General features: G+C 33.0%; 1 protein-coding gene across 1 annotated transcript; it reads left to right on the top strand.

The window, feature by feature from the left end:
* The first annotated feature begins 414 nt into the window (after positions 1 to 414).
* Positions 415 to 3,751, top strand: LOC134843947 (acetylcholinesterase-like). The gene is made up of 4 exons (XM_063860313.1): positions 415 to 1,180; positions 1,442 to 1,593; positions 2,398 to 2,806; positions 3,237 to 3,751. Exons 1-4 carry the CDS (start codon positions 705 to 707, stop codon positions 3,730 to 3,732), a joined length of 1,533 nt encoding a protein of 510 aa, XP_063716383.1. The 5' UTR covers positions 415 to 704; the 3' UTR covers positions 3,733 to 3,751.
* The last annotated feature ends 9,849 nt before the right edge of the window (positions 3,752 to 13,600 follow it).

Raw genomic sequence — 13,600 nt, 5'->3', positions numbered from 1 at the left:
CTTACTCTACCGTATAATTTATTGGCGCTCTACTTGATGCCATATGTAGTACTTTTGCCTGCACTTAAATTGTCAGACAAAATTATCAGTAAACTGTAGGCGTATGAAAAGAACTTGTAAACATTCCTTGAATAATGATGGCAATCAAAATGCCTTTCAAAACAGTCGTCGCTGGTATAAAAATTCCACATTCCTGGTAAAAAGTTCTACCTTGAGTCGTTTAAATATTTAAAATCAATTATGTAAAAAAGAGATAGAAAATAGTCCTAAATACCAATGATATATCCTAAAGTTTGTAGCAAACAGTTTAAGGTATCACTTTCAGTATCTTCATGTCATGAATGATTGAACGTTTAGTTTTACGATCGATATGGTGCTTACTAAGCGTCCAAAGATTTTGCGTTGTACATACACTAATGTTTTGTTCCATACAATAATGACACTATGCGTTAGACTTGGTTAATATTTACGTTGCATTAAATGATCTAGTTGTCAGATTTTCAAACCAAGCTTGAAGCACACCAATGCTTTATACAAAAACTGAACATTCAGCCATATTTTATATAGAATTAATCAATTTTAGTTGTTTGTTATAAGGGCATCAATAACAGTCGCAATTAGCACCATCAACAAAACTATCTCATACTACCAACAAAGAAGCACGTAACAAATTCACAAGCTCTCCTTCGTCTGGGCTGAAAACAATGTCGCTACTCGACGCGATTGGCGAGCTTACGATTGAAACACAAATCGGAAAAATCACAGGCGAAATTGTTCAAATTGGCGACCAAAAAGTGGCGAGATTTCTCGGAATCCCCTATGCTCAGCAACCAGTAGGAGACCTCAGATTTGAACCTCTGCAAGCCTTAGAAGGAGTTCTAAATGACGAGAACGGAGGTCCGTTTAAAGCAAATAAGAGAGGGAATTCGCCTTTCCAAACTCAAAGAAGCATCTTTGCTACAAAACTACCGATGTCAGAAGAATGCATATATTTGAACATTTTCACTGTAATTAATGAGGAGATCCAAAGCGATCCGGCTAAAATGTGGCTACAAAAATTGCCAGTGTTTTTCCATATACACGGAGGATCTTTCGTCATGGGCAGTGGAAGCGAAACGTATTACGATTTGTCATATTTCGCAGTGACTCATAATGCTATTGGAGTGAGCATAAACTACAGGTTGGTACAGAAGAGATAGTTGGATTACAAATCTAAGAAGGGTGGGTTCTTTCTTTAAAAAATTCAATTCAAATTTTTTGCAACTACTTTTTTCTGTTTTTAGAAAATTCATACTGCGTTTTTCAATGTGCCAAATTGTTAACTATGTTATTATCTGATTTAACATTGTGTTTTGCAAGTTATCGCACAAATGGCGAGCTCATTTGTCTTGCTTTCATTGATCCTACTAATGACTCAGTTCTCGTTCTCGTTCTCTTACAGGCTGAACTACTTTGGCTTCATTAGCATTCCAGGGTGGATTGAGGAGAATTTGGGACTGCTGGACCAACAGTTTGCGCTCAAATGGACCAACGAAAATATCGAGGGTTTTGGAGGGGACCCAAAAAACGTCACCTTATTTGGTTGCTCGGCAGGTAGGATTGTTTCCAAAATTATCTTTTTTGATTGTCGAAAATAAGATGGCTGAAATTTTTTGAAATGCTTATTGTTCCGACTTTCGATACGAAAGTAACGGAATATTTGTGCTCGGGGTGGGTTTTTTTTTCTTCAGACAAATTTCGACTTTTTCACTTTTTGACGGATTTTTTTAATATCATTCGAAAGGTATTGTTGTCTTTGAGCTCAAATTTGAAAAGATATTTCACCTGTGATCGTTTTTCGTAAAGTTACGGGGGTTTAAAGATTGCCATATTGGCCAATTTGGGACAATTAACGCGCGATCTATTTCGCGCTATTAACGCGTAAGCGGAGAGTTAATCCGTCTTGAAAAATCGTTCCAAATTGGTTGAAAGAAGCTTATTTGCCATAATTGATTTGTTAAGGAGCGAACTTTATCCTTTTGTACTTCATATGGCGTGTGGGGGGATGATTTTCATAAAAAATTTCAAAATTTAGAATTTTTTGTTTCATTTTGTATTATTACATTTATTTTCTTAATGTTATTACTGCTCCATAAACATTAAAAGGCAGTCGGAACATTCAGGGCTTCGCCCTGACACGAGCAGTCTTGTTGATATATTTGTCATTAAATACCGCATCTATGACAGTGATTAGAAGTAGTATTTTCGAATTAAATGAAATCTCAGCAAGTCTACTAGAAAAACACCGTCCTAACTTAATAGTATAAGGCTCTTTTGTTCGTTGTCGAATTCCTGAAGAAAAAAAGATTAAAAACTCTGGTCAAAAAATGTTTTGTTGGAGCAAATCAACATTTTTAGGAGGAGCTAGCGTCCATTACCACATGTTATCCAAGGAGAGCAGCAAGTACTTCAAGAGAGCAATCTCCATCAGCGGGGTCATGACTAGGGCATGGAGTCTATGTCCAAGAGCTAAACAGAAGAAAAAGATAGACCAACTTCTTGAAAAATTAGGCTGTCCTAAAAACACAACTCCCGAAGATGTGAAGAAGTTCCTGAAGAAGGTAGATGCTGAAGAAATTATAAAATTTTTCCCAAACGGATTGAGTTTGACCGGGTTGCAGTTTAAGCCTGTTGACGTGTTTGAAAGTGAAAATAAATCACGGGATTTCATTTCCAAGAAACCACTCCTTCTTGGAATCTGTGCGGAGGAAGGCAACTTGTTTCCGGACCTGCTATTCCCAAGATGTGATACTTCTTCGCAAACGAGGTAACAAAAAACAGATATCCCTCCCCCCACACACACACACACAACACACATACACACACACGCACACACGCATCTGTTACAAAGGAGGAATTCGTTACAATGTAAAAAAAATTACATACCCTTAACCGTTGACTTAAACTTTTATAGAAGGGGAGATTCTTTACCGGGGGGATAGTATCACTCTAAGAGCAAATGTTTTTTGAAAAACTTTTCTACGATTTGCGCTACAAATAATCATTGTGCTCAAAATCTTCTGAAAACAGCTCAAAATAGCATTTTGTCTTGATAGTATGGTCTTTATAGTGATTTGGAAGAGCTTGGAAACCATTTGCGCCCATTAAAAAGTGGACAAAATACTCAATTCAAAAAACCATAATGATTTTCTACCCCATTATTAGGAAAAAACGGGATCCGCCACAGTTCGTTTTAGCTCGCGCCAAACCATAGCGAATGCAATGTCAGAAAAAATTTTCTTCGAGCCGCTAAGAAAACTTCTCTCAGAACTAGTCGAAATGCCTCAAAACCCGACGTACGTCTACCTCTTCGACTACAACTGTCAATCAAGAAGCGAAGTTTACCCGGAAGAGTTCATGCGCAGTTACTATGGAAAATTCCACTCGGTGGACGTTCAGTTTGTTCTAGGCTTTATGAGACCAGACATTAAAGCTCTTAAACCTAACGAAACTGACCTTGAAGTAGCGAAATCTATGAACAAAATGATCGGTTCATTCATCAAGTGCTCGGATAGTTGTGACGAAGACTTGCCAATTCAAAGACACGTGAAAAACAACGAATGCGTGAACAGAATCACAGAGACTGGGATTTCAGTGGAATTTAATGACTGCTTGATGCAAGTGAAAAATGTGTCTTTATTAAAAGTTGCAGGTTGTGCTATGCTTCTGAAAGCTTTTCCTAATAAATTTTGATTACCAAGTAAAATAAATGTATGCCAAACTTGTAATTGTCATCGCAACCGTTGAACGTCAACTGAAAACACTTATGAGGTCCACGTGTGTTTTATTTTTTTAAAACAAAAATGTCAAAAAACACGTTCACGCTCAAAGTCTTTTTTGCTATTTGATTTATGTTGATTTATGTGCTTACTCAAATAAACTAACATTTCGAATGAATGGCACAGGTGGTACCAGCAAAAAACCAACTGCGCAAAAAAAATACGACTAGAGTTTCAAAAGGATAGTTTAATTTTTATATTTCTCAACGGAATGAAAGATTACCTAGTAATTCAATTTTCTTGGGCTGGGTTATATTTAAAAAAAAACATTGTCGATCAAAAAAGAGCTGATCGTGATAAATTTTGTAATAAAACCCAAAATAGGAAAGGGTTTCTTCCAAAAAGTCAATTATGTTTTTGCCATTTTTTGCCATTTTTTTTTGCCATTTTCTATTGATCATTGACACGTTTCAATGTTTGTTGGCTATGTTTGTTTTTGATTAGTGCATAATTTTTCCAAGTAACCAGCATGGTCGTTAGAAATCAAACTGGTTACATAGTATGGGAGGTTCAATTTCCTTTAAAAGGAAATCAGTTTTTTTTGGACCAAGTGGGCTGTTGCCTATACGCCCATATAAACGGGTTAACCGAACTTTTAGTCAAGAATTTTCGATGAGTGAAGAGTTTTTTGTCATACGACTGTCTATAATTCCTTACGTGCGTTTACCGCAAATTATAAGAGGTACATAAAAGAAAATTTTTAAATCAATACACGAAAACATTTTTTTGAGCATAGTGGAACCAGTTCAAACCAAGTATTTATTAAATTCAACTAGGTTCTTGATATACTAGATCTTTTAAGATTAGGAAATATAAGAGTAAGACTAGGATTGGTGCTAGGCTAAGAAATTGCACGAACCTATCCGGCTGAAAATAAGATAGCGTGAAGAGCAGACAGTGTACCTATGAGAAAGCCACATGGACTTAACATCACCTGGTGCGACCAAAAGAGTCTCGAACAAATCTCTACTGATTTACATTTATCGAAAACAAAATAGAGTAGGCAAATTAGATCAATAAACGCCCAACACAATGATAAACCAAATTGTTGCTACAATTAGCTTATTTCTAAGTCTCGAAAAGTCTAATCAAATAAAATGGAAGATAATGTTGACACCAGATCACAAACAGAACGACAGACCGAGCCTTTACATCGTGAAATGAAAAAGCAGATTAAAACAAGTATTCTTCTACAAAAATATTTATGTATTTATGCAGTACATTTTCACTCGTTAATATGAGTTGCAATAAATAGAGCATTAAGAGTCTTTCCAAAGCCGTATTTTTTTGCTAAATTGTAGAATTAGTGACTATATAAAAACCCAGATGACTACAAAACTTCCATCGATCTCAAAACTTTCAAATCTGTAGTACTTGCGTGAAAACTTTAGAAGTTTCATTTTTTTTATATAAAAAATACAAAAATTTAGTTATTTAAGCATCTAGGATTAGTTTTATTTGCTTCCTGAGTTCCTGTTTTTGTTCCTTTTCACCTAAAACAAACAAAACTAATTCAGACAACTAGCCTCATTTAAAGTTAAACCCCAATTCTTCTTCAAATTACTAAACCTTTTAACTAAATTTTATCAGGGCCTACCCTTGTTTAACCAAGTGCTAAATTTTTTCATTTAAATCAGATCAACAAGGATATCCTTGGATCTTTAAGTTTCCAACTTTAATCTAAGAATTTACAATTTTTTCATAACTGTTGTTTTATATTCATGTAAGCATCCGATCATCAAGGCTTTCCTTGAATTAGTCAAAAAAAATTCTATCCCCCAATTAAAAAAAAAGATTTTAACGACCTCAAACGTCGATTCATTGTCGAACCCTTACATACGACCTGGTATAAAATGACGATTTTCCAAAGACTAACGCTTTCAATTGAGCGAAACAGTGAAGAATTTCGGTTATTCAACTTCCATTTGAGCCCTACCTCTTAATTGACCCAATCTTAGAACAAATCTTAGAACAATAAAAACTAAAATAGTATCTAACGATCTACTTATGATCTAATTATCCCCAAACCTTACGGATTGGTGTACTATTCTCTAACCCTTGATCTCAAATTAAACCCTAACTAAGTAAGATCAAGTTTTATTTAGATTTAAATAACATTACCCTCGAGAGCAGTACAGAATCATTCTGACGAAATGATAAACTCTCTTCCGTTCCCGTCAATTTACGACAATCTACCCCGAGGATTGAGATAACATCACGAAAATTGAAGAACTAACAGTTTACTAAATAAAAATTGACACCAGTATTTTGCGTCAATCATTCTAACACTTATGCAAGAGATAATTTGAGAAACAATCAAACAAAATTATCCATGAATGGTTAATTAACGTCGCAAGATACGATCTCGTAATTACACCACACAGACAAACAGTAAGAGAAATTAGATCAAAAAAGCAAAAAAAAGAAGACAATATTTTGAAAGCGAATAAAAAACCAAAATTTTCCAGAACACAAAAGGTTTTTTCGGAGTCTGACTCAACAACAAAACAAAACTTCAAAAAACGCATGACCTACTACACGACAAAAACAAACCAGTAGAAAGTCAAAGATATTTTCCCAAATCAGAAGTCATAACAGCATCATAAAAGGCAAACGCGGAATTAAAAAACTAAATATTTGCAAACCAGTAAGATTACACAGTTAGAATCAACGGGGAAGATCTTTTGAAAGTTACCCATTTACAGTAAAATCCCACAAAAAATGATTCAAAACGACAATAATTTGGAGAATGACACTATCCTTCCCTTCATCATCAACCCAAATACTGACCCGTAAAGAGGTCAAGTACAATTTTGTCACAACTTAACCATAAGTTTGTTCTAGAAAAGACACTGTCTGTGTAAACAAGATCTCCCAGAAGTTAAATCAGACGGTATAAATAGGGGAAACTCTCACTGCGTCATAATGGCAATCGAAATTTCACCACCAATTTCATCAAACCAACAATCACAATGAATACAAACAGATGATATTTAAAATCAGAATTAGTTAGATTTTTGAAATTGATTATGGAATATATTAAGAACCAAAACTCACAAAAAACAAACTCACCGTTCACGAATGACCTTTTCTAGTTGTTTCATTTGTAGTTGCATTCCAAGATTAGAAACCAATGAAACATTTTGTTTACTTCTACCACAAACATCTAAACACGCAATAGTAAGACGACAAGTTAACCTCTTTTCACGATTTTTAATTTTCTTCAGTGAAACGCTCATTGGCCTTGAAAGTTTACAAATAATTAAAACTGATCTATAAAGAATCTTTCCATGATTCATTACAGATTACTTCCATAATAATCTAGATCCAACTGCACCAGCAAGAAAAAAATTAAGACCTCCAAACGATAAAGAAACAATGCTATTAAAAGAAACAAATTTTGTATGGGACCCAGAATGGTATCGCAATCTTATTTTCAAAATGCCAAATGATGTCTCAAGTGCAATTATTGCAACCATATCAGTACATCAAGGTTTATTTAAAAGTAACTCCACTAACAACCGATCCATACTTTTAAAGTACAACACAATATTTAATGATAGGTTAATCGAAAACAGTCTAAATTCACCATTCATAAGTTCACCAGAAAAATCAAATGTAACTACGAAATTGACGCAACAAGATATCCAAACATCATCATGTTTTGGAAATGAAGAATCTGTTGAAACAAAACCCACAACAACACAACAAAATTTTTCACCTATACATCCAACAATTATAACACCGCACAACAAAAACAACACTTCGTTCCCACAAACAACCCTAGAGCCAACATTAAAACCATTGGTTGTTCCAAAACACTTACAAACAGACTATCAGACATAATTATACTCAGCAAGTACCTAGAATCCAATATCTCAATATGTAAATTTTACTGATAAGAGAAATTCTCAGACAGACCGCACTGAGAACTATCCATTTCTTAACAGTACAAAAATAACTCGAATCAAAGATAGTTTACTAAAAACCAACAAAACTATTCAGAAGTTGAAGATTACTTTTATCGAAGACAAAAACACTAAAAAACTAATCAACGAAATTACCATTGGAGTGACACAGACCAACCAGATAATGTTTTTCAACCAGGTGATTTTGAACCTCACATAAACTCACAAAAATCAAAAATCACAACAGAAACATTAGAAAAACTCGCCAAGACAAATTTCGTACAGTCAGACAAAAATATGCAATCACAATAACACATGAATACTCAAGGCTACCAACCCGATTCAATGAGATATGAAATTCCACTACTTTATCATTTACAGCAACATGAAATCAGTTAAATCAACTCACAAATTTTACACAAAAACCAAATACAGCAAGATCACTCCAAATGACGGTGAATCTATACCTCATGGATTAATCATCTATAATATGAAATAAACAACTTATAGTTTTCATAGGAACAGACCCTGAATACTAAGTAGAAGATTTTTTAAACGCTGTCACAGCAAAACCTTATATATTGTTTTCCTAATATTAAACATAGGTTCACAACATATAAACACACCACTTCACTGAAATTAGATTCAAAAACGTACAGTATTGATACAAACTACATTCGACGTCGCAGCTCAAAAATTATTTTTATTTCTCAAATGCGATGCAGCTCAAAAATGACTTTCAGTCCTCAAATAGAAATGAAACCAGATTGGAAACAATTTGCATACGAATTTTAAAATTGTTTGAAAGAAGTGAGGGATAAATGTTGTATTTTGATTCGTATTGTGGTTCACTAAGGCGTGCTTAGTGAATGGCTGGTATTAAAGGTTTGGATAATGATGCTTGTCTTTTTTCGAATGTAAAGGCTTTTTATTGAAATGATGTACGTGTAGATGATTGAGTTTGACTTGTTTGACTAAATGTTTGTGTTGTTGGGGAGTCTTGAGATGTAGTGGTTAGTGGGGATTAATGATTCGGTTGTTGATTAGCAATTTTGGATGTTTTTGAAACAAAATTTTTTCTTAATAAACCTATGTTGCTGATAGTATTCTTCGATAAAAACGATCAGGAAAATTGTTGCTAATGCGAAAATAATTATCGCCTTTTTTCTGCATTTGTAAATTGTTGTGATAAGGGAAAATAGAAAGGTGACAAAAATTACGTAAAGAAGAAAGATGTCTATCTGATTAGATAAATGCCATAACATTTAAAAGGTTGTTGAAATTTTGAGGTGGTCAAGAATTTTTGAGGACTTTTAGTAAGTTTTTGTGAAAAGGAGAAGTGCTATTTCCAGAGTGTCAAGGATAAAAAAATAATAAATAGCAAAATTTTGGCAATAATCGGAATTAGTTTTGAAAGGATTATCTTACGAAATTGAACTGGTCTGGAGAAAAACATTTGAGAAATGATTTGTTTTGTTGAAACGTTTTTATTTCTTTTAGTTGGAAATTTAGTTTGGTTGGATTGCTTATTGATTTTTGACAAATGGGTTGGATATGGGACGTTTTTGTTGAAGTAAAGTATGGAGACTTAGGAACAAGCTTCCTTTTTTGTTTTTATTTGTTGAATGGTTCGGGATTTTTTTTGCAGATACATCGACTTTAATCTAAACGATCGTGTCACGTTTTGTCATTAAGCATATTTAATATTTCCTTTTTGAGGAATTGTGGGGTGTAAGGTGAGACAATATTGTTGATTTTTGTACTGAGATATTTTATTATATTTATATTAACATTTTTTCATAATTATTTGATTTGTCAAATATGAGGATATTGCTTATTTCTGACCTGGAGGTCTTCCAGTTATAGTTTCAGATCTATTTGAAGTTAGCAATTTGTTGGCTAAGGAAAGTGGTGTTGGATTGGCGTCATGGATGTTTGAACGACTGTGAACGGCCGTATTTGAACAAATTGTTCAAGATTGTATATGAAAGATTTTTGAGAAGAAACTATCCAAGTATAATTAACATATATTATTTAATCAGGGGTTTCTGAAACTCTACTTCTTGAAATATTTTAGATTGTGGGATGAAAGTTTCATAATCTTACGTGATGACTTCTGAGTAGCGATGATTTGCGTCGTAGTGATTTTTTTTTGTTTCTGGTATAAAACGTTTTCTTCTAGTTTGCGATTAATAATTTGTTTTTGAGCTATTCGTTTGTAGTTTTTTCTCTATTTTTTCTTTGGAAGTGTTTTCAATGATTTGTTTTTGACTTGTTTTGGTTAAAATTTATGAATGTTTTAAGAGCTGACTTTTTTGTTGGTTGTCAATTTCTGAGGGATTTTTTTAAAACAAAATTTAGTCAAGTAAAGGAGTGAGATTGTGTTAATTCGCGAAGGGGGTATTCTTTTGGGTCCTATGGTAAAAGATGGTTCCTATGTTGGTTTGTTTCTTTTTTGCTAGGATCAATAATTTTATGCGTAACATCTGTGGGTTTTTCAATCATTTGGTATGTTTCTTTGTGCGGGTTGGTTGTAAGTTTTTGATTTTCCTTTCTGTATTATAAAGTTTGGAATAAAGACTTGTGTTCCTTTTTTATATTAGTGGCTGGTGTGACGCGTGAATATGTTTGGTATTGAATATTTTATTTTCGAAATAAATTTTAGCAATTTTTTGATATTTTCGCTTAAAGTTCTTATCTCTTTTTGAAATACATTCTGTATTTGTTCCAGAAGCTGTTTTTAGGATTTGTGGGCATTGAAAAAAAAAATTTTTTTTTGTTTAAGCTGTGCTAAATTGTAACGAAGTGTATCTTTTGTAGGTCGACAATAACCTTGCATGTCTTTTGAGGAGTTTGTTGTGAACAATATTGTTCCGGTAGTTTTTGATTGAAAACCATTTCATTTGATGACAGACCTAGAGTTGTTGTTATTTGTGAGTTATATGCTAATGGGAACAGCTTTACGTCAGTTGACCTTTTTTTTATTATCATTTCCATCGATGATACATCTAAGATATTCTTGTAGGGAACGGTTCATACCTTCGAATAAACCATTAGTCCATGGGGCTTGAGAATTCGGTGTTTATGTTTAATATTTTAGAAATAGCGAAATATGATGATGTCATTATTTATTATCTGTGCCAAGGTATTCTGGTAGTCCAAACTTGGCTATCCAGTTTTCATAAAGTCTTGTGTATGCATAATAAGCATTACAATTAGGTACGGGATTAAGTGCTACATAGTGGGTAAATGCGTCTTTTATAAACGTTATGTATGAATTTCATTCTGAGGAGGGCGATAAAGTGGCTTTTGTGTCAAATTATACCCTGGGGCTAAAACATAAACTTTGTCTTTTGAAATCTTGTTTTATTTACTGCTAATTGTTTTTTTATGGATATGGATTATTCAATCGACACGTTATACAATCCTTTCGTAAGACTTTCAACCAAATCGGTATGTTCGGAACGAAGAGTTTTTGGATAAAATTTGAGTTTTTTTTTTTCTGATCTTGCATGTCTTCATATCTTGCATGTTTTGTATTTAGGGAATGTGAAAGATGAAATGCTATCAAAATCATGCTTAATGGTAGTTAGGGTACTTTAATGCTGGAGTATGATATTCCAAGAAATCAGTGTCTTCGTTGATGGTTGTATTGATGGACTTTCAAAAATGTCTAAGAAGTGTTTTTTCCTAAAATTGTGATATCTGCTTATAGGTTTTGTTTTATTTTTATGCCAAAATTTAAGTTGTCTGATGACCTGGTCATGAATTTGATACTTTTGTTTTATTTTTAGTGTTATTGTTTCTCTGATTGGTAAGATGATGTTCTGAATTTTGTTATTTGAGAGAGGTATATTGTCTAAAGGGTCTGGTAGATTGAAACTTTTTATTATGGTATTACGGAGGTCCTGTTTTAGTTTATGCTATCAAATAAGTTCTCTTGCTCTAATAAAGAAAATAGATTTTTCCCATATAAATTTTGTTTTGTTGCTTTTTGTTCTGTATTTTTTTTGATCCATGATGAGTATGGTTTTGGTTCAAATGTAGATTTTTCACAATAAATTTACTTCATAATGGTTAATTTGGCAATCGAGGTCAAATTGAAAATGGTCCTATTGTTTGATTTGCATATTGTCGAGATCGGTTTTTACTGCTCACTTGCATTCCAGTCGTGGTGATCTTTTGGCTTTTGCAAGGCAAAGTTTTATAATTTGCGGTATTTTTATGGTTGTTTTCCGAGTTATTAATGTAGGTGGTGTGTTTCAACTAAGTGTGTCTGGTAAAGCAAGGTTTTTTCCTGCTGTCCTAACTATATGTAGGTTTGGAAATTACATTAAAATAAGCTGCAATCTCTAAATTCTATGGTTTGTGTTTGACTTTAGAAAATTAATATTCCATTGGATTCATATTTTTAATAGATGGGGTTGAAGTTTTAATATAGCATCTTTTCGCAATTTTGTTGGAGTTATTATACTATTCTCAAAAACATGTCAAACGAGTGAGAAAAAATGTGATTGATCTAGGGATGCTTCCATTTTTTCTTTTAGTAAAACCCGGTGATATTTTTCTAAAACTTTAAGCAATTCCTGTTTTGTTTGTGATTGTATAAAAACATAGCCTAAATATGTGATAATGTTTTACTAAGAATAAGTGGTCTGAAAGTTTTGCTCATAAAAGCTGAAAAAGCTGCTGGTCCTATGGTTTGTAATTGATGGTTTCTAATGACGAATTGTGTAAAACGTCGTGATTGTTCGTCTAGTAGTATTTGATTATATGCGCTGTTCATGTCAGCAGTAGTATAATACCGCCCATTTTTTTTAGTGAGTGTTTCTTGGAATGGTTCTTTGAGCCAATTACATTTGAATTCATCAGTTAGGGAATTCAGATACCTTGCCTCTAAAACAATTTTTACCGATTTGCCTTTAGCGAGAATGACAACGGCATTTATGAAAATGTTACTTTTCGTTTGTTTTTTTATTTACTGGTGATATGATATTATTTTGTTCCATAATGTCTAGTAAACTGCTTACTTTATTTTGTAAGTGAATTGGTACTTTACTTGCTCGTTGCTTTTTGAAAATTGCTTGTGGTTTAAAAGGGAGGTGTAATGATGAATGTATTTTAACAACATCAAAATTAGATGTAGCGTAAACCATTGGGTATATTAGTAATAGTTCTGCTAATTGATCAAATTTTTGTTGACTGATTTGAAAATGTTGAAAACTGAAGATTGTGAGAAATTTTTTTTGTTCTTTTTTTTATTTCGAGTTTTGAATTAAAGTTTAAAATCAGATTTTTTGAGATTTGAAAGTAGATTCAAATCGGATTTCGTTTCGATTCATTTGTAATATTATTAATAGATAATTTTTCATTAAGAATGGTTGATCGACAAATATCTAGTAGCTTTAAAAGTTATATATTCTAAATACTTTGTCTTCTCTCGGATAGATTGTTGCATTTGTTTCGCAAAATTTTGAAAATCCTAGGGATAATGTGATTTCATATGGTGAGTTATTGCATACAAGTAGAGATTTTTTGTCTGAATTTGCGTCTTTTGCATTAGGAATGGGTGAAATTGTTACTCTGAAAAACTTACGATTTGGTTATAATTCAAGGTCAGACATGGAACGTCCTTATTTATTTTGATCAATATTAAAATGGTGTACTTGACTTATGGAAAATTATATACGTTACCTGATAATGGTATCAAGTGTTTGCGTTGTTGAGTTTATAGTGGTAAAACTTTGAAAAAAATTAATTTTTGAGTCTTTGGAAAATTGTTAGAGATGTATTATTTGTTTTTGTATATTTGTCCTTCAAATGTAAATTAGTATTCAAGATTTTGATAGTGGGAATACATTTTGTAATAAACGG

This window comes from Symsagittifera roscoffensis, chromosome 4 (genome assembly GCF_963678635.1).
Source record: "Symsagittifera roscoffensis chromosome 4, txSymRosc1.1, whole genome shotgun sequence".
Lineage (NCBI taxonomy): Eukaryota > Metazoa > Xenacoelomorpha > Acoela > Convolutidae > Symsagittifera > Symsagittifera roscoffensis.
This window is presented reverse-complemented; position numbering and strand designations above follow the sequence as displayed.